Source organism: Diabrotica undecimpunctata, chromosome 4 (assembly GCF_040954645.1).
Source record: "Diabrotica undecimpunctata isolate CICGRU chromosome 4, icDiaUnde3, whole genome shotgun sequence".
NCBI classification, from domain to species: domain Eukaryota; kingdom Metazoa; phylum Arthropoda; class Insecta; order Coleoptera; family Chrysomelidae; genus Diabrotica; species Diabrotica undecimpunctata.
In genome coordinates this window covers 8,204,600-8,227,411 of record NC_092806.1, presented here as the reverse complement: position 1 = coordinate 8,227,411, position 22,812 = coordinate 8,204,600, and the positions used below count along the sequence as shown (strand labels likewise).

The following is a 22,812-nucleotide window of genomic DNA, read 5'->3' as shown; positions in this document are numbered from 1 at the left end:
TTTAAAAATACGTTAATGATATTTTTCTGAAAAAAACACAACGCAGGTTTCTCACGCGCTACGTGGAAATCAACCTTTGCTGCGTGACTACTCAGTGGTGTTTATCGATGATAAGAGGAAGTATTTTGATCTGATTTCTATCAAGAATGTTAATAAATTCGACAGCACATTGTTTTAACGATCAAACTGCATTTGTATTAGTGAAGGTAAACATTGTGACCAAAACAGGTGAGTGTTTCGATTAAATATTAGAAATAATAGTTTACAATTATAAATACTTTGTAAAACACTGTATGCATTTTATCACCCCTTCATGCTTGTAAATAAACATTTCTCAATAGAATTTTAGTAAAATTATTTAAATTTGTGAGGTCGCCCCCTTGTCCCCCGTCCTTTATCTTAGAAAAGGGGGTGCAAAGAGTTTTCGCACTATATCTCGTTAAGTAGCAACCCTACAGAAAATTTTATAAAGACATAATGTATAGGAAATTAAATTGTCTACAACTTTATTTGTTTTACTTTTAATCGTAAAATGAAAAATAAAAAGTTATAAACAAAAATAACTGACAATTTTTGAATAAATTTTCTTTTGGAAGTTATGGTCATTTTTTTATGGTCATTTGAAAAAAGCTGACTTTTGAATTTTTTCTGGTCAAAAAAAAAATTTATTCAAAAATTTTGATTTATTTTTGTTTATAACTTTTTTTATTTTACATTTTACGATAAAAAGTAATAAGTATAAAGTTGTTGACAATTTAATTGGCTACAAATAATGTTTAATAAAATTTTCTGTAGTATTGCTAGTTTACGAGATACAACTCGAAAACTCTTTGCACTAGTTTTCCCACGATGGCTGCTGGAGGACAAGGGTGGCGACCCCACATATTTGAACTTAACCCTAGACAAAAAGAAATGCGCCATCTGAAATACGCACGCTAAGGCCTAAAAAAGATAACATTTCAATGGACTAGGTAGACTAAGCGAAGAACATTCATTTTTCGAGATAGGCTTCCAACTTTTTTCACCATCGTCCTTTCCCCTGGGTTATATGCATACATCCAACGTCTTGTTTTATGTCATCTATTCATCTAAGTTGTGGTGTTTTCCTTTTTTTTTGACATTTGTAATTTCATGGTCATCATCATTTGGTGCTACAGCTCTTCGTGAACACTGGCCCGCCTCAAACTAATCTCCCTTAAATCGTCATGCATATCGTCTTAGATACCTGAGTTTTAGATCACCTTCTTCTCCTTCTTTTGACCGTCCTTTAGCGTCGTAATTTTAGAAGGATCACTTTTATCCATCTTAACGCACTCATCTTAACCGGTTTATTTTGATGGTTTTCACGATATCCACATCACCAAAAAGTCTATAGAGTTCGAAATTATATCGACTTCTCCACACACCCTGTTCGTTGACTCCGCCATATATGGTCTTCAATATTTTTGTAGTATTTTAGGAACTCTTCATCTTGGGTCGTCATTGCTAATGTCTCCGATCCATAAGTGAGCATTAGGCGTATTACTGTTGGTAAGTTGGTAGCTCAGTTTCCTCCTGTTCTAGTTCTATATCATCTCTACTTTCTCTATTAAGTAGCGTACGTACTAAAGTGTTTCTGCCACCTTTTCAGTAAATACTACTTTTTTGTTCAAAAGAATTCCATTATGAGCCTTGAGTTGGTTCGCTTATGGCTTAAAAACTTCTTTTTGTATTACTTGTTTGTAAGACTTTCTGTGTTCGTGTTTAATTTTTCCATTTCTTCTAACTCTTTATTGATTTATTGCCGCTTTTTCTGTTTGTGCTTTTGTTTTTCCTCTCTTATCTTTACTTGATATTTGTCAACATTGCTCCTAGTCCTTCTGCTGATTATTTTCAGATAGGCGTCATTTTTCTCTTTGCTACTCGTTTGCATTCCTCATCAAACCAGTTGTTTCGCTGCCCTTTGGGTACTCTACTTAACACTTCATCTGCTGTCTTTTGCAGTGTGGTTTTTATAAACTCCCAATTTTGTTAAATTCAGTGGGATCTACTTCACTTCTGGGATGTTCTGATAGTTTACAATCTAAGCATATTTGAAAATTTTTTACAACGAAAATTTTTTTTTCACTTATTTCTATCGTTGCTAGCGTTTGATATAAGTGTTCTGAGACTCCCAGCTATGAGATAGTGATCGGAGTCAATATTAGCGTCTTTATAACTTCTGCATCCATGTCTTAAATTAATCAGTACGTGGTCTATTCTATCTGATTTTGGGTCTGTTGGTCTGTGGATGTCCTCGTCACTTTATGTATGTATACGCGTATGATGGAAGTATGTACTACTTCTCGTCATGTTCAGAGATTCTGCGAAATTTACAAGTCTCGTCCCATTATGATTACATTCTTTCATGGTCGCATCAAATATATAATTATTTTATTGCATCGATGATCTTTATCTCAGCACATTTCCTATATAGTTTCTTAAGTTGAAAGTTATTTATTTTCACTACAGCTCATTATTTACTTGTCTGGTTTTTCCAAAGATTATTGGTGTGTTCATTCTTGTGTTGTTCATCTAAACATCAATGTTTAAGTTTGAAAGTTTGTGAGAATAATATAAGTAGTACTTGCATACTAATCGAAGACCTTCGTGTGTAGACGCCAGTGGTATTTTAATTTTTTATTCTATAAGAGAGTTTACCAAATGACGCCCAAGTTAGTCCTCTTCTTCGTTTACTGGCGCTCGTTTTCTGTCCATCGATGGTGGCGGCGGATTATTAGTCCGCATACCTTTTTGCACTTGAAAAGCGTAATATATAGTACATGTGACCATTTTTATAAACAAGCATTGTAAATTTTTATTATTAAATTTATTTTACTAAAAATATACAAAAGAAAAATATAAATATACAAAAAGAAATAAAAAAATATAAGTTAGATATTGCTTTAAACCATATTATCAGAATAACATTCTGTACATACTGAAGTTAAATGTTCAAGGCTAAAAACACGTTGCACAAACCTAAAAACAAATTATTTTGGCAATCTGAAGAATTAAGTGATGTCTAATCTGATATCTCAAACCTAGCGCAAGACACAAAATAAATACTCAAAACAATTCTGAACTCCACATTTGTTCAGTAATTTGGTAACGAATTCGAGTCATTACTCCAGTGGAACTTAAACGCTTACTATACCTGTCTAAATATGCTAGAACATATCATAATCCTTCACTTTCTTTACACATTATATTTATAAGAAACTCACTTTTGCAACGAAAATATCCACAGAATGAAAGGCTATAATGAACTCTTTAAAAACCTAAACGTACAAATTGCAAGTGACAAGTCTCAAAGAATATACAAGCAACACAACCTAAAATAAATTCAAACCTAGAAGCAATAGCCGTGAAAATTCAAGACCAACTCAATTACACCATTTGCAACCTATACATTCCTCGTGACCAATATCTAATCAGGGATGAATTAGAATCTGTAATTAATCAACTCCCAACAACATTCATTCCTCTAGGAGATTTTAATGGCCTATTAATTATTCTTAGAGCTCTCAGAAAACGGACACGAGGAGACGAATTCTATCAAGCATAATTTACAATATGAACATGAGCAGTCTACCTAATGATGGCAGTATTACTAGATTAAATATAGCTACTGCCAGTTATTTCACTATCGATCTTTTATTATGTAACCCAACTATTAATCCTTATCTCCAATAGACAGTTCTGAATGAGTTGCTAGGCAGTGACCCCTTTCCTATAAAATTAACGAATTCAAGTATAAAAAAATATCAAATGGAAAAAATAAACAGAAATGGAAAATAAAGAAAGACGACTGAAGCTCTATCTCAAAAATCGTTGAGAATAACATATACAAAATAAATGATTTAAAGGATGTAAATTCAGCCGTATCAGAACTTAACGAAATAATAATAAAAGCTGCTGAGTCTTCAATAGGAAAAACAAGGAATATTAGAAAATTTAAACCCATGCCTTGGTAGAATGACGAGTGTGCCTAAGCAATACAAAACAGCAAATCTGCTTTAAATAGATGTAGGAGAAAAAAACCACACCAAGTATAACTGAATACAAACAGCATAAAGCAAAAGCAAGATATATTACCAAAAAAAGTAAAAAAGAGTTCAAAAAATCATCCGTATGGAAAAAGATACAAGATATTTATGGAAACAAAACTTACCATGTCATTAAAGTATTAGATTATGAGGGCAAACGAATAAACCAAACAAAACAAATACGTGACGCATTCGCAGACTATTATCATATGCTTTCCATAAAAAGAAATATATTTGGTGATAATATTGCTCCCCCTACGGAATTCAAGGAACTAAAACACCTTGATTCCCTAAAGAAGCCACTGACAAAAGACGAAATGGAAGAATCACTCTCATCCCTAAAAGACAGTTCTTCTGGCACTGACGACATCCCATCTATTTTTTTTAAATCTCTCAGAAATGGCGAAACAAACCCTGCATGACATTTTTAATCGCATGTGGAACAATAGTGTTTTCCCTTTAATCTGGAAAAAAGTAACAATCATTGCCATACTCACATCTATCAAATCTTCACTTTTAGTTAATTCTTACAGGCCAATCTCCCTAACCTGCTGTATGAGCAAACTATTAGAAAAAATAATCAATAAATACGGTTTTTGGAAACTCACAAATTATTGATTTAAGCACACTATTGACATAGACTTCATTATTGACCTAGAAAGTGATATTCACCAAGCATTTGCTCATCATCATCATCATTTGGCTCTACAACTCTATGTGAGTCTTGACCGCGTTTATTATTTCGATCCATTGTTGTCGGTTTAGCTTTTAGCTATTTCCCATTGCTGTATTCCCATTTTGCGTAGATCACTGACTACTGCGTCCTTCCATCTCTTTCTTTTGTGACCAACTGACCTTCTGTCATCGGGCCTTTCCCAGAATGTGGCGTTCAGGAGTCTTTCGTCACTCGATCTTAGTACGTGGCCCGCCCATCTTATTCGGTTTGTTTTAATGTAGCGTACTATGTTTTCATCCCCATATACTGTCTGGAGTTCATTACTCTGTCTTCTTCTCCATTCTCCTGTTGTCTCTTCTCTGCAAGGCCCATAGATAGTCCGCAGTATCTTTCTTTTCAGTACCAGTAATTTTATCGTTTCCCGCTGGTTCAGAGTCCGTATCTCGCTTCCAAACGTTATTGTGGGACGAATTATTGTCTTGTACACTCTTATTTTTTCTGGTATTGAGAGTATTTTTGAGTTAAGTACGGCCATTAATGAGTAATATGCCCTGTTTCCTGCAATGATCCTGGCTGCCACGTCCTTTTCATATTTATTTTCAGATGTTGTGATAGCTCCCAGGTACTTGAATTCTTTGACGACTTCAAAGTTTTATTCATTGATTGAACCCAAAGTTTTGAAACCAAGCATTTGCTATCAAAGATAAATGTCCAGCAATTTATTTTGACATTTAAATCATCCTAAATAAACTACAGCAATGGGGATTGAAAGGGAATATAATAAATATTATACACAATTTTCTATCTCGAAGAGAATTCCAAGTTGGCATTTTTGGTACTTTCAACCAATAATCAATTAAATTGCACCTCACAAGGATCCATTCTGACCTCAATGTTATTTTTAATTACTATGAACGACGTCTTAAAAAACTTAAAGAAACCAGTTGTAGCTAGACCTCACGCAGATGACATGATTGTGTTTATGAAAGGAAAATATCTTAGCATCTATGGGCTCACAATCTTCAGCAATGCATAACATCTTTTGAACGTTGGTCTATAATGTCTGGATACAATTTTTCCCCAAACAAAACAAACTGCATATAGTTTGTGTATTTTAAATATTTCCTTCTTCTATATTTCTTATTCTTGCCATCTGTGTTTTAAATTTTTTTTGCTGTTAAATGTATTTTCACTAGGTAGTGGTGGTCACTGCCTATTTCATAGCTTTTTGTCACCCTTAGGTCAGTTATCCAGTTACGGTGTGTTTTTTTGTCCTACAGTATCATCAATAATTGATTGTTCGTTTCTTGATATGACTTCTCTTGTGATCTTATGTATCTTTTTATGTTGGAAATATCTATTCATGATCGTCATGTAATTGTCTAACAGGAATTAAAATAATACTGTATGCTGATGACACTGCTCTCCTCACGTCGGGATTACACAGAGAGCGTGGATAATTGTCTGTATTCTAAGGAGCGCAAAATTATCTAGATAGAGTCATTAGGTGGTGCAATAAATGGGGGTGACCATAAATCCCTCCAAAACACAACTAATTTTGTTTAGATCTTCAAATTGTCGCGATGTCCGGGCCGAATAACTCTGTTAAGAGAGGAGCTTATTCTCAGAAACTTAGTTTTCTATTTGGGAGTCCCTTTTACAAGGACTCTCAACTGGAAAACCGACATTCATGATACCCTTGACGGGGTGAGAAGAAGGTTTAAACTCCTGGCATACAAGGCATGCATCTACGCCTCTCTTAAGACCTACGAAATCAATGCCATCATGGCTACCGAAAATAAAATCCTCAGATTCTGCATGAGGCGGAGCAGGCTATACCCATCAGCACACATACACACACTGGCAAACATAACACCTATTTAGGACAGGATCCTATACCTCAGCAGGAGGTATGTCCTTCGAACCATCACAGGCTCGAACAACCGAGAAAAGCGAATATTAAAGACACCTTGCAATCGCCGAGGTCAAATACTCACCAGGCTTCCTCAAAGAAAAGTTCCGTCCCCTCCAGCTAAACTTCTCCACAACACTGGACATGAATACCCTGATGAGTATTTTGAAATTTTAGAATCAACCCCCATTAAATATCGCAGCTAACTACTACAAAAATGCTGATTAAGGATCGTTCCAACTGCATGGCTGGTAACCCCTGAAGTACCTCCTTCGATATGTTTGGCACAAATCACCCAAATTCAAGGTTAAAACTCTGGAACCAACCAATTAATCTCTCCGTTTGGTCCTATAACATCGTTCCATTTTTCTACTTCTTTTCCCATTCTACCATACATATCTCCTAAGATTGACATTTTCGCTATACAATCATTTATTACTTCTTGCAGGTTGTCCCAGAACTCATTCTTTTCGTTTTCTGTCAAAATGATCGTTTGTTCGTTTTCAGAGACTGTCCAACAAAAAAAAAACACTGTAGTTTACTTATTCTCCTGGACCATAATGTTCAGAGCAGCTATAAACAAACTTATGTGGACCAAAATAATCGCCAAGGTCTAATGAGCATAAGATATGATATAACACGAAGAAGAAAATAACATATTAATATTTCTGTCTAGTAGTTTATATATCATCAGTTTTTTAAGAAGGCAATTTTTTGACTAGGTCTTCATTTGATTGATTTCTGTGCCCAGATATGTAAGGGCATTTATACGTTCAAAGCCATAGTTGTTGAACTTTCCCATTTAATGTGGAAAACTACCAGTGTAAAATGAATTAACGTTATTAATTAATGTGTTTATGACATTTGCAATAGACTTTTTATTTTTGTCAACCTAATTTGTATTATTTATCAATATTTACCATGAATAGTTACTATATATAGATCAATAATAAAGATTCAGTACATCTTTGACGTCAATGGTTTTCCGTCATTGCCTTTGTGCTTTAACACCGCTTAGTCACCAGTAAGCTCTCTGGCACATCACAAGGTAATCAAATCTTATCTTCTATAAACTGTATTATTTAGTAACAATTTATTTCGAGAGTATATTAAATTTGTTTAACAACAAATCATGATAAAGCACTGAGTATTACGCAAATATGTTGATATTTCCGAAATATCTTTTTATTTCTAAATAATAAAATAGTAACTTTATTTGTAAGATTTATTTAAGTTAATGTATTTGTCTCATTCGTTGAAAATATCAGCTTATAATTGAATTTTGCTATAACAGACATTTTTAAAATTATTCACTAAGAACAATCTAAATCCAAACAATTCAGAACATGAATGATTTTAATTGCAAAATATGTTTGATGGAAGCCTATGTTCAATAGTAGACTCAACTAGCACCTTAATAAGTGCGGATCATAATGATATTTGTGTATTTAGTTAAAAGTGACGCATTTGCCAAAAAAATTTGTAGTTAAAAAGTGTTTTAACAAAAATTTGATTGTTTTATTTTATTCTAATATCACATTTTTATAATAAAAACCCTCTAAATTGACAAACATTTCTGATTTCCTATTAAAAATGAAATTATTCCAAAACAAGTAACTGCCAATGTGGTTGGTCCCAATTAAAACCAGTTTTAAATCGACAACACCCAAAAGTTGGTAAAATAAATTGTGAGACAGGTTTTTTATTAATCTTATCAGTAAAACTAGTTTTAAGGTCTTACATTTTTATTGGTGAATCAATAATTTTGGGTACGACTGTTTGTTATTAGTCAGACAACTAACGAATAGCTGCTGAATGTATTGTTTTTTGTAGGTGTGTGAGTAAAGCTGAAATATTATTTGACAAAACGGCAAACCAATAAAAAAGGAACGTGTCTTTAAGGCGTGTAATTTTATAATTACTTATGGAAAATGCACAGAAACAATTTTATTACTTATTTTTGATTAGTATATATAAGTTTTTTTTTATTGTCTTTATTAAATTTGCAAATTTACAGTCTGCTATTACAAGCTATTAGTAAATGTGAGTATTGCAAATATATGAGAGGAGAAATTATCCACTGATAACACTCCCAATACTAACACTAACAAATTAAATTAATGTATAATTTGAAACTAAAATTGAAATGAAAATTAAAATTTAAAATTGAAATTAGTGAATAAAGTCTGTTGGTCACTGTTTCTTCAATCTTCGTCTGACTTCTGATTGGAGGTGTAGTCATAGAATAACCGAACACACATAGAAGCGACACAACGGTCCAAAAGCGTGTACCATTTTTGTATACGCATGCCCGATTCTGGTTGTTTAACTGTCAAAAACACGTGCTTATTCTTTAATTCTGGTTGTTTTCGATAGTCCGTAGGCGTCTATGGTAAATACTCGACACAACAAGTGCATCTGACCATTTATATAATTTATTTATAGTTAAAAGGTTATAGTTATAGTTTATAGTTATAGTTAAATATATAAGTTTATAGTTATAGTTTATAGTTAAAAGTTTAATTTATATTTAAAATGTCTGGATATATTTGTGCGATTCGCGGATGTTCATCTGTTCATCTCTAGATTTCCTAAGAATAATAACAGGTAATTACTATTGCTTTGTAATTATTATTAGTTATTACATAATAGTATTGGTTTGACTTTCGAACAGTAAGCCGACGCCGACGTGTCTGTCCGAGCTATAAAAAATAAACTTTGGTCTGCCAAGGGATAGTTCAAAATGAAAACATTAAATTTGGTGTCAGTGCTATTTCTTTTATTGAAAGACGCAAGTCTCCGAAGGCTCAGGTCAAAAAATCAACAGATGGTGGCCGGGTGACAGCGCGCTCGAAGACAACAATACGAATATAGTTTTTATAGGAAATAAAAATATATAGAGGGTTTTATACACGAGAATATTTGATTTAAGAGCATAGGCGCAAAATTTCGGGCAAATGTTTTTTAAATGTATTCATTTTTGTCGAATCCTGAAAAAACTAATAAGTATTTTTGAAAAATTTAAACGCAGAATGAAAGACCACATTAATACTGAGGGTCAAAAGTCCCCGAAAACTTCTATAATGTTTATTTTAATAAGTTACAGGGGTGAAAAAAAAAAGAGAAAATTTAGTGTGATTTTTAATTTCAAATATCTCATTCAAAAAAAACTTTTTGTTTGTTCTAAGGGACTTTCGGCCCTCGGTAATAATGTAATCTTTCATTCTGTGTTTAAATTTTTCAAAAATATTTGTTAGTTTTCTCAGGATTCCGAAAAAATGTTAAAAAGCATTGGCCCGAAATTTTGCGCCTACGCTCTTAAACGAAACAAAGAAATTACTAAAATGCTTAAACTAAAAATTGTTGGAAACATAATTAGACCGATAATTGGGAAAATCTTAAAATTACAACAGAACAAGACTTCAAAATTGCAAAAACATGGTTGCAAATAAACAAACTTACATTCAATTATGAAAAAACTAAATAGGTACTCATCTACTTTTTGCTATATACAAAAGTTGTCTGCCAATTTTTAATTCGTTAAATATAAATAAAAAAGATCAAATATATGGATCGAAGTACATAAAATATTTAGGAGTTTTAAATGGGAATTACAAGTAAAAAATATTAAAACTTTATTTGTTGCATATCTCAATATTTAGTGACATTTTTGTGACTTAGTCAGGAGAAAACTGTAAATTTATTAAGATTAGATATTGACAAAAGTTAAATATTTCATTACTTACAATTTCAAACGTCATTTACAATATACTTAGAATATACTAATACTCTTATAGTTGTAAGTAATAAAGTATTATTTATAAATACAGAAAAAGTTCTTTGTTTAAAATTTGTTCTGTTAAAAATTTGTAGTGCCAAAGTGTGGATAGAAGCTTGCAGACGAGAAGATTTGTTATTCAAAATGGATTCACTTTATAATAATTATAGGATTTGTGAACTGCATTTTGAAGATAATGTTATTGTAAAAGGAAATAGAAGAAAAACATTGGCGCATGACGCAGTACCTTCAATGATCTTTGTTATTTATATTTAACGAATTAAAAAATTGGCAGACAACTTTTGTATATAGCAAAAAGTAGATGATTACCTATTTAGTTTTTTCATAATTTAATGTAAGTTTGTTTATTTGCAACCATGTTTTTGCAATTTTGAAGTCTTGTTCTGTTGTAATTTTAAGATTAGTAATTTCTTTGTTTCGCTAAGAGCGTAGGCGCAAAATTTCGGGCCAATGCTTTTTAAATACAATCATTTTTTTCGAATCCTGAGAAAACTAACAAATATTTTTGAAAAATTTAAACACAGAATGAAAGATTCCATTATTACCGAGGGCCGAAAGTCCCTTAGAATAAACAAAAAGTTTTTTTGAATGAGATATTTGAAATTAAAAATCACACTAAATTTTCTCTTTTTTTTTTCACCCCTGTAACTTATTAAAATAAACATTATAGAAGATTTCAGGGACTTTCGGCCCTCAGTAATAATGTAGTCTTTCATTCTGCTTTTAAATTTTTCAAAAATACTTATTAGTTTTTTCAGGATTCGAAAAAAATGAATGCATTTAAAAAACATTGGCCCGAAATTTTGCGCCTACGCTCTTAAGAATTTATATTGTGTGATATGCCCACTGACTATTAATTTTCTGGTTGTTAGCTGTCATTGGCAGCTTTTTTGGATTGGATTCTCTGAATGATTTTGGTATTAGAAGGCTTTGCACAACCCCATAAATGCACTCCATATGTCCATATAGGCTTTATTATGCACTTATAGAAGAGAAGTTTATTATCAGTCGATAACTGTGATTTGTGTTGATTTGTTGATGACATGTTGATTTGTGTGTCAAGTGTCATTCCCAGGTATTTGACTTCTGTTTTTACTGGTAGTAATATGTTGTTAAGTCAGATTCTCGGACATCCTATGAGGTTCCTGTTGATGAATGTAATTTGATTAGACTTAGTATGGTTAACTTTGATTTTCCATCTATTCATCCAGTCTTGTAGTAGATTCAAGTGTATTTGAAGGTTTCCTGATGCTACTTGGGGGTCATCATCGATGGATATTATGGCGGTGTCATCTGCGAACATGGCTACTGTGGTCGTATTTGTTGTTGGGATATCAGCAGTGTATATGAGGTACAGGAGGGGACCCAGGACACTTCCTTGAGGGACACCGGATTTTATGGGATAGTAATGAGAGGTTTCTGCAAGGAATCTGACCTCGTGTTGTGAGGTATGATTTTAAAAGTAGATAGTGAGGAGTGGGAAAGGATGATTTAAGTTTATACAGGAGGCCGTCATGCCAAACAAGGTCGAAGGCTTGTTCTATATCCAGGAAGGCAGTAGTGCAAATTTTTTTCTCTTCGAGGCATACATTAATGTTTTTAACAATCCTATGACACTGTTTTAGAGTTGAATGGGCTTCGCGGAAACCAAACTGGTGTGTTGGGATCACTGAATTAATTTCGATGTCTTTTGAGCTTCTTTGGAGCAGAAGTCTTTCTAAAATTGTTGAACATTATTGAAAATGGAAGTAAGCTGATTGGTCTATATGAAGTAGTAATATTTGGTGGTTTATTTGGTTTACTAATCATAATTATTTGTGCGAACTTCCAATTAATCGGGTAGCAGGCTAATCTTATGATACTATTATATATCATTGTTAGTAGGATATTTGATTTTCTCGATAATTTTTTTTAATATTAGCCCGGTGATCATGTCGAAGCCTGGTGCTTTGTAGTTATTGCATCTAGAAATTTGTTCTTTCACATTATTAGGAGTAAATCATTTGATTGGTAGAATCATTGGGCATGGAGTGACTAAGACTAACTTGTTCTTCGTTATTATTGTTAATAAGTTCAGGTGCACCAAAAACGTGTGAGACGATGTGCAGCAAAGATTGATACCTTTTCTTGTTCAGTTTTTCCCCAGCCTTCATCGACTTTCGTTAGAGGTTGTATGTGCTGTGTAGGCCTCTTGAATGATTTCGTTGCTTTCCAGATGCTGTGGTCTTCTTTTGACAGGCTATATATAATAAGTTTAAGGATATTTTTATAACATAATAAAATTAATAAAAATAAATTGATGTGGTCGTTTAATTAAAAAAAAAACTAGTTGCTGCTGCTGTATATATTTTGGTATTCTGGATTTGGTTCCTGCTATAAAATTCTTTTTTAATTAGTGCATTGTAAATATTCTTTTTTATCATGGAACGTCGTCATTTAACTTTAAATGAGATGAATAAGGCTGTAGGCCTTCTTCAATGAGCCATGTGTCAAACTAATGTAACTAAGAACATAAGAGTCTCCCGAAATGTTATAAGTCGATTGTGGTGGCGTTTTTGTGACACAGGAAGTCCAGTCGAACATCATCCAGGACGTTAGCTCGCTACAACTGTAGCTCAAGACCGATTTTTAGTGTTAACCGCTAGAAGACAACTAATAATTACAGCATCTGAGTTCAAACATCTACCAAAACAACAAAATGGAAGTCAGAATAAACAAACAACTTACAGGACCTATAGAAGTAGGCAACGAAATAAGACAAGGGGATTCATTGAGCCCCATGCTCTTCAATTTGATCATGGATGAAATCATCAAAAGCGTTAACAAAGGAAGATGATACAGAATGGGAAACAAAGAAATACAAATACTTTGTTACGCAGACGACGCAATATTGATAGCTCAAGATGAAGATAGTCTGCAAAGACTGGTCCACAGATTTAACATAAGAGCAAAAGAATTTAATATGACAATCTCATCTCAGAAAACTAAAGCAATAGTAGTCAGCAAAGAACCAACCAGATATAAAATAGAAATTGATGGCATCAGTATCGAACAAATAATGGAAATAAAATACATGGGACTTACACTGTCTCGCTATGGAGACCTGGACAAAAAAGTAAGAGATCAAGTACAAAAAGTAAATAGACTCTCAGCATGCCTTAATAACACTATATGACGAAATAGACACATTAACACTGAGATGAAGTTAAGAATTTATAAAGCCAGTGTAAGACTAATAATGATATAATGACCAGAAACAAGACCCGACACAGCTACAACAATAACAGGAAATACTCTGAGAGATCGAAGGAGAAGTGAAGATATTAGAAGAAAATATAACGTACAGTGTATAAATGAATGGACACAAAATAGAAAAAAAGAATGGAATAACCACATAAGCAGAATGGAGGAGATCCGTGTCGTCAAAATAGCAAGAGATAAGTCATTAATCGGTAAAAGAAGTATCGGACGATCGCGCAAAAATGGAGTGACAACCTTCAATAGAGGTATTAATCCGCCAATGAACAAGCAGAATTGCTTATAAAGAGGAAGAAGAAGCTATAAGAAATCGTCTCAATGAAGCCAATCTCCACAGTCGATGGCCATTGAGATGTACACCTACCTCCAGAGGCAATCGCGCTGCAATATTAGAGTGTTATCAAGAATATTAAAACTGGGATGCAAATGATTGGACCACAGTTTGATTCGCCGACGAATCTAGATTTGGATTTCATAAAGATTTTCGTCAAGTAAGAGTGTGGAGATAATCTGGAATTATAGAACGATTAAGACATGTCCAGGAAGTTTGCATATACAGAGGTAGAACACAGTAATAGTATGAGGTGGAATAATAATCGGTGGCAAAACGGACCTCGTTTTTTTAGACTGCTTCCTAACAGCTCAGCAGTAACTCGACATCATTCTTCAACCTATCGTTCGTCTGTTTGCTGGTGCTATTGGTCAAAACTTCCACCTCATACATGATAATGCTCGTCCACATATCACACAGACTGGCTTGCCATCGAAAGTATTGATGTGTTGCCTTGGCCAGCACAATTTTTTTTATTACATCCCTATTTTGTGATGACTTAATTTTTTTTAATTTTACTTAAAGACATTCTCGTTATTTTTGATATTTCAACAAATTTTGTTGTATATTAACTACTACTTATCACTATAAATCAATTATTATTTATTCAAAACGATTCAAGAAGAAATTACGTCTCTTTCTAAAAATATTCCGAGATAATTCATATTCACTTTTACCCCAAATTAGAAACGGTTATTTATTTGAATAGTATAATATAGTATTATCTGGATAAATCTAAAATACAACAAAATATTCACAAATATATAGCTTTATCCACTATGCTTGGATAATTCTAGCTCTATCCGGGTAATGTGTCAGGAGAACGTATGTCAGCAGTCAGTAATGTCAACATAACTTTGCTACATTCAGTTTGTCACGTTTATTGTTTCACATTTGACTATATATATATATATATATATATATATATATATATATATATATATATATATATATATATATATATATATATCATACCAGCTAATAATGAAGTTGTCAGCGCTTGCGTTCTGGCTTAAACAGAACCTCACTTTTAACTATCTAAAAATCAAAAATTTAGTTATTGCCGACATTTCAAAGAATTACCTCCTTTTAAATGTAGTTGCATTGGGTTTTTCGATTAACCTTGGGTAAGCCTTTACGTGTCAAGTTCGAAGCTACCATACATTTCAATCATTATAAAAAACTTTTTTTGCACATAGTAACAAAAAACACCACTATGTTACTAGCAAAGTTTTTTTTTAATATTCTAACTCTACAATTCTAAGTTACGGTAAGATCAATAATGTTTTAATAGATAATATATGGTAGCTAATTATAATTTATTCTCTTTCAGCCCTGAAGAAGCCAAATTAATTCTCTTTGGCGAAAACGTTCGGCGAAACAATTGATACACATTAGAGTATTTCTTGCAGATTTCCCCAATATTTAAGAGTTTACTATATATATATATATATATATATATATATATATATATATATATATATATTTACATAGGTATTTGTTAAATAAGTAAAATACCCACCTGGCATTTTTCTAATATTTTAAACTGTCTCTCAGAATTGACCCAAGTTAACCGATGCGCCTATCGAGATTTTTATGTGACATAGATTCTGTAACTCAACCTTATGTTTCCCTTTCCAGGTATTGAAAGCTATCAATCTCCAAAGGGCCATCATCGTTCCCGTCTGTAGATAAATCGATCGAGAACGTGGAAAGGAATCTGCGATAACCGAAAAATTCCCTCTGATATAAAAATGACTTTCGACGACGATAAAATCCGTGTTGATGACAGTTGTTCTCAACCACGGGCTTTCCCAGTTACGCATGTTTTGTTTGATCTGGATGGGGTTATAATTGGTAAGTTAATAATACTTTTTAATATTTGTTGTTATGTTTATTATTATTGAAGTACACACGATGAATACGGACCAATTATTAGAAAAAATTCGAGAACGCTAATCAAATTGGCATTAGAATATAATTGACGAGCAACAACGCCATATTTAACAATAATTAATATAAAAAATATATGACAAAGAGAAGTTTAGATGACCAACGATGATAGGGTAGAGATATGTGAAGAAGTAGATGCAATTTGAACTAAGCACCTAAATATTTCGCTTTAATAATAAAATATTCATAATTATAGTATTATTTATATTATGTATAATATAAATAATGCTGAGCACTTCGATACACGTACAGCATGATCCAAGTAAACTAGAACATCTGAATTGATCTGCAATTTCGTAATTATACAGTGCTAGTCAAAAGTCCTTTCCCCCCCTCGTATCTTTTGAAGAGTTATTGTTATAATAGTGAAATTTGAAGGAAGGTAATAAACAGACGTAGGCTTCTCAACTAGTCAAAACAGGTGACGTAATAGTGACAGATGACGTTACAGCGCCACTGTGACAGATAATTTTAAATGGGACCTTATGGCAAGTGATACCTCGTTTGAAAGGTATTGAAAATACCTATTCATTCCTAAAAATTTTGTTTGAGTTTAAGCTTATTTTGATGAATAAATTAAATAAATACTAAAATTGTAGCTTCTCATTTAATTAATAAATATTTAACAACCAGTTCTTATAGTAACTGTTCAAAATGTGCTCCATCTACTTCTACTTAATGGCAGTAATGCATCCTATTTCTAGAAATTGATTAAATGTACTCTATATTTAATTAACCGTTTTATGTTTTAGAATCAGAATCAATATACGAAAAGATCTCTGCGGACATCTGTCGGGAATACGGCAAAACATACACAAAAGATCTGAAATCAAAAGTTATGGGCACCCCAGAATTTGAAACTTGTCGAATAATAGTAAGAGAGCTAAATTTGCCGCTCACTCCGGAAGAATTTCTAAAGAAATATGAAGATAAAGTATGGATAGAGTTACAGAGGCCTGCGCTATTGCCTGGTGTTAAAGATGTTGTCAAACTTTTACACAAACATGATATTCCTATTGCTATTGCTACATCTTCCAGGGAGGTAAGTTTGTGGTTATTACATCTAGACCAAAATTTATAATACGTGATTGTTAGTTTAGCAGGTTTATATATATATATATATATATATATATATATATATATATATATATATATATATATATATATATATATATATATATATGTAAATCGATAGTTGTTGATACTTTATTGAATGTATGTATAGTATGAAGACGTCTATTCAGACAGTCTTAAAAATGCCCAAGGATTGTTAAGTACACTATATTCTACCTCAATTGAGGTACGTTTTAAAATTAACTATAAAATATTGAGCATATGAAACACTTGAGCTCTAGCAGCAACAGAGTACAGAGACTTATTTCGTGTGTAGCTTACATCGTGGAAATAACCAGCGTAGCTGAAAAAATCATGGACCGGTCGATGTTGGAATTAACGCTAAGAAATAGAGTTGCAAATATCATTAAAAGAATCTGAATAGGGTTTACAAATGCTGGATTATAGATGATGAAGAAAGCTACATATAAAGTGAAACTGGGCCAGAACGTGGCGAGAATAACAAGCGCTAGGTTGACTAAACATATAGTAGTGTAGCAATCTAGATTTCAGGCATATGTAGATAAAGAAAGGCCTCCAATTGGTAGCACTAAAGACAACTGAGGATTTATATTTAGCAATCTACACTACAGGCTGTGTGATGACGATAATGATGTTAAATCGATTCTTTTATATCAAGTAAACAAATTGTGCTTATACTCTATTCTGATATTGTTTAAATTGTTTCAGCCAATAATGAAAATGAAGACAAAACCTCACAGGGAATTAATCAATCTGTTTCGTCACGTCGTTTGTGGCAGTTCAGACCCAGAAGTCAAAAACAATAAGCCTGCTCCAGATATATTCTTAGTGTGTGCATCACGATTTCCAGATAAACCACATCCCTCACAGGTAATATATAGTTCAAGCTGTAAAGACAAAAATGAATGGTTTTGAGAATTAGTTAGTGAATTTTTGAAAACAGCACAGCGTTATGAAGGGCAATGCCTGGATTAACCTCCAAGTGCGTGACACTCCAACCTGTTGGTTACAATTTTTTATGGCACTTTTACGATGCAAAAAACGGTGTTTCTTATTATTTTTATTTTTATTGTATTAAATCAACACTTTAAGATAAGATTAGTACAATATTATGAAAGTCTTATGATAAATATTGCCATATAATACCTTACACGTCACGATTGGCCCGATATTAGCAGCCTAAAGCCCCTTTGACATGCCGCCATGTTTGATTTTTCTTTATTATCGTATTCTATTTTCTAAATCCTGTCATATGACATATTGCACGGTTCTGTATGTTAAGCCGTTTAGGCAATATAACCTTAAGGTCTTTTTGACAATTCACTCTCTAAACTCAACCCTTTATTGTGTATATCTTGAGTTACCCTCTTTCACAAGATCTCTCATACGTTACGATCCAACCAGCTGTTCTTGAGTTGAGCGACGTCAGAGTAAAACTGAAGAAGAGTAGCCCAACCCCCGCAACCTCTACTATAATATTTATTTAAACAAATTAAATAACTCCACTGTTATTGGTCGTAAAAAACTATCTATTAAAAAATACCTATAAATTAACTGAACAAAAAGTATTACTGAACATACAAACTTTTAAGCTGTACACATAAAAAATATTTTTAAGGGATATACCTAAATAGAAGAAAAAATGTGGTACTGCACTGCACTAACTACGGAGGTAGTATAAGCTACAAATGAATTCAGGTTTATTTCTCCGATTCACCAGACAGAAAACATCTGCGATCATTATCTCCAACATTCGGACAAGTTTTAAAATTAATTTCAACTCAATTGAACAAATTCAATTTTCAAATATTGCTGTAGACTTTACTGACTAATTTTCAAATGCATTAAAACTTATTACTTTATCTTTGTTGAACTGCTGTACTTTTATATTCATAGTACTGCACTACATTATCGATTTTCCCACCTTTATAACGGGCTATGTACTCAATTGCGACAAAACAAACTAAACACCAAACAGGCCAAGCCTGAACGGGATTCCACGTACACCATCGTACCCTGACGGTTGTCAACATCGAAATCCTTGATGACAAAATTCGTTCTCTCGCGAGTATACATTTTCCTACCAGTCTAAATGGAAAGATTTTTATTTACTTCATGCGTAATTATCTAGGCGGAACCGGAATCAAATCCAACTGCAATTTGTTTATTATAATCAGACTCCAAAATGTTTAGATTATCAATCTCAGAAACGCAAAGAGATTAAGAATCTTTTTCGGTTTTGATGATATAAGAGGTGAACCCAAAAAAGATTCAATAGCTGTGCTGAAACCTCTTTCTACTAGGTATGAAGATGGAAAAGCAATCTTGCCATTGACCCCCATTTTCATTTCATAGACTCCAAATTTTTTTTTTCGTCCCCGTAGACCTTCTGCGCGTTTTTATCGACCCCTGGGGTCGATATAGACCACTTTGGGAATCACTGTTCTAGACCGTAGAAGGTGTTCTCTGCTGGTCAGTATGCTTACCGACCAATGTAGATTCAGGTGGCCCCTTCATCTACTTGGATTGGCGGAAGGAACACAGTGCAGGAGGAAACCTCCTTACATGTCCCCTGGAAGTGCCCCACTGGCCTATCAAAGGTGGCAAATCCTGGGTTCGGTCGCTATGACACAGAGCCAAATGAGGGAGTAACCCTTAAAGTGACTTGTGGTTTTCTGTGAGGTCACAAGGTTACTAAAGGATTAGACTCTCAGAACAGCAGGAGAGGCTCAGACTTGGAGCTCCTGCTGATTATTGAAGATATGAGAGCCCGGGCAGCCTGGGCCCCAGAAACGCCGAATACTAGGTCTTTATAGGCCCATTCCATACGATAGGTGTGATACAATGGACCCGTATTAGAAGGTCAAGTGTCTAAGAGATCTTAAATGAGCCATGCCTCGATCTACCATAACCATAACCTACCGTTTTAGAACTGTAGTTTCACTTTTGTAAACTCATTCTTAATTTTCATTTCACTATATTTATTTTATATAATACTGGATTTTCTGATCACAGTTCACTGATATGTTTATAAAGAAAACACTTTATCAATGAGTTTAAAAGGCCATTAATTATTCGAAGGAATAATTATGCCATACAAAAATCAAGAAAAAAATCAGTGACAAGATTTATACAAGGCTTTAATTATCAAATAATTTGATGAAGAAAAAAACTATAACAAAAAGAGATGAAAACCAAAAAATATTATAACGAGTAAGAAAAATGTATTTTGCTTAGGAAAAAGAGATCCTTTTTTTTAGTACCGAATCCTTGTCGAGCATTGGTTTATTTATAAGACTAGCTTGATTTCTAACTACAACTCTAAAAAATTTAAATAATTGATTTGATGGTCAATTTCTTTAATTTTTGATCTTCTTGATCTTATTCTAACCTTTACCTTTTCCTATATAATAATTCTGCTGTATTTTATATAGAATGTTATGTTTATAATTCCATGGTATAAAGAATATGTTTTCCTCTTCTTTTAGTTTATTTTATTTCATATCTCTTTATTTTTAACAGAATTTGTCCAGTCTATTTACATAATTTTCTGATATTTTCGCATTCCAGTATGATCACTAGCGTCTCTTCTTCAAAATCCTATAGAAAACCAGGGAATATAAATTTAAGAATTTACATACTTTCTATCGTTTTCAAGGTTAGAATGTTTTTTATTTGAAAGTATACGCTTCTCCCTTTCGGAATATGAATAAGATTTGAAGATAGTGATTCTAGATTCATCTGAATCATCATCGTTGGCTCGACAATCCTCTGTAAATCCTGGCCTGCTCTTAAGTAGTGATTTTTAGTATCCTTAATTGTAGAATCGATAATAATTGTTTTTTTAATATCAGTATCTAGTTTAACATCATGCGTGTCTTTAAAATATCAGTGCATTTTAAGATTAGGATGTTTATGATCAAAAATATAGTAAAATCTTTGTTTTAGTGTCTTGTTTTCGAAGATTCTCCCAACGGAGTACAAGCTGCTCTGAACGCAGGTATGCAAGTTGTTATGGTACCAAATCCAGACCTGCATCCAGACCATCCTATTAGAAGTAAAGCCACGCAAGTTCTAGAATCATTTGAGCATTTCACACCAGAGATGTTCGGATTACCATCAAGAGTTTGAGAGGTTCTTATTAAAAAAATATATTTTCTATTATTTTTTATAGATAAATGTTATACAATACTATGATATAGTAAAAAATGCCATTAGCTGTGATGTCCCTAAGTGTTCTTGACTGAATTAGTATGTAAGAGTATATTTTATGTAAAAATGTTTTATTAGAAATAAAAAATATTATAACTTTCATGTGTTCTTTCACTTCCTTGTTTGTTTTTTCTTTCTATACAGTATGGATGGCAAAAATGCAACCTTAGATGTTTAGATAAATAAATAAATAATTAAATTAGAAACAACAGCAGATCCAAAATATGTCCGGTTGAAAAACAAACAAGCAGAAATACTGGGTTTCTTACTTTTTCGTTAAAATATGAGTAACTCATCGGAGTATTCTAAAAACCCGGAAAACTATTCCTGTATGCCAATGACACCAGTATGATACGTATGCGTATCAGTTTTAGTTTAGGTATTAGAGAGTTAAAGTGCAGGGCAAAACGTTAACGTTAACGTATAATTTGACAGCTACTCGTGCGCAGTAGAGGAATACACACGTTTGCGTTAACGGGTCTCCGTTGTAACGAAAATATTTTGCCTACCACATGGGGTATTATTATAAGGGGTGGAAAATTGGGGACAGAAACTGCTGGGGGTGGAGATAGGGCAAATAAAATAATCGATACTTATGCGAACGGCACTCAGGGTTTGTTAGGAGAGCTGGGGTCGTGGATAAGTAAATGACAAGGGGTTTGGATTGGGGCAACTATAAAAATATGAAACAAAAGCTCATGAATACCTTGGGACAAACAAAACAAAAAGAAACAGGAAACACCTCTAGTAATTTTAAAACGGCGCCACTTCAAGGTGCCTAATTATAACCATTACAACAGCTAGTTGTAACTATCGAAATAATTATTAGAAATGCAAAACATATCTTTTTCAAATGAAACTCAATAAAGGTTCCTATGTAACAGACATAGGAACAACCATAGAAAACATAAAATATAACCTGGAAAGCTTTAAACAAGATTCGACAAAGTTCTTATATAAAATTAGAATAGCTAAGAAAATAAAAAAATATAGAAACAAAGGACTTAGACCCTGAAAGTCTGTATGAGGTAATTAAAAAATATATTCATGAAGCGGCAAATGAAGCACTGGGAAAAGTTGAAAATCGGAAAAAAGGAAAACCTGAATGGTTGTCAACGGAACTAGAAGAGAAAGTTCTCAAGAAAAAACAAGCATATCCCATATGGCTTCAATCCAAAGATCCTCAAGACAGAGAAATATACGCTAAATGGAATAGAGAAGTTAAAAAAGACGTGGATAAGGCGAAAAATATAAACTGGGAGGCTAAGTGTGATTAACTGGACAGATTTATGGGTGGAACAAAAGTGGCACAAGCTTGGAAAACATTAAAGCAGTTTAGGAAAAATGAGAAAAATGAAGACAACATTTCTCTCATAAAGTTAAACGAATGGGAAGAATATTATACGAAACTGCTGAAAGAGGATAGAGTAAAGTACAGATGGGAAAAGTTAAGGGAATTAATAGACAACAGAGACGAAAGACAGGAAATCCCTATAATAACATTATCTG

The 22,812-nt window shown here is 33.0% G+C and overlaps 2 protein-coding genes across 2 annotated transcripts in view; one reads left to right on the top strand and one right to left on the bottom strand.

Moving 5' to 3' along the window:
• Positions 1-22,812, bottom strand: part of LOC140439106 (uridine phosphorylase 1) — a 91,478-nt gene that overhangs the window by 62,323 nt on the left and 6,343 nt on the right. The gene's annotated exons all lie outside the window — the stretch shown is intronic.
• On the top strand, positions 62-21,403 carry LOC140439112 (pseudouridine-5'-phosphatase-like). Its single transcript, XM_072528805.1, has 5 exons — positions 62-228; positions 15,685-15,900; positions 16,749-17,038; positions 17,800-17,961; positions 21,040-21,403. Exons 2-5 carry the CDS (start codon positions 15,798-15,800, stop codon positions 21,220-21,222), a joined length of 738 nt encoding a protein of 245 aa, XP_072384906.1. The 5' UTR covers positions 62-228; positions 15,685-15,797; the 3' UTR covers positions 21,223-21,403.

Bases quoted from the DNA above. Each gene is read 5' to 3' on its own strand.
- LOC140439112 (XM_072528805.1), top strand. From the start codon at position 15,798: ATGACTTTCGACGACGATAAAATCCGTGTTGATGACAGTTGTTCTCAA. The intron at 17,039-17,799 runs GTAAGTTTGTGG...AAATTGTTTCAG, and splicing joins TTGCTACATCTTCCAGGGAG to CCAATAATGAAAATGAAGAC. The intron at 17,962-21,039 runs GTAATATATAGT...TCTTTGTTTTAG, and splicing joins ATAAACCACATCCCTCACAG to TGTCTTGTTTTCGAAGATTC.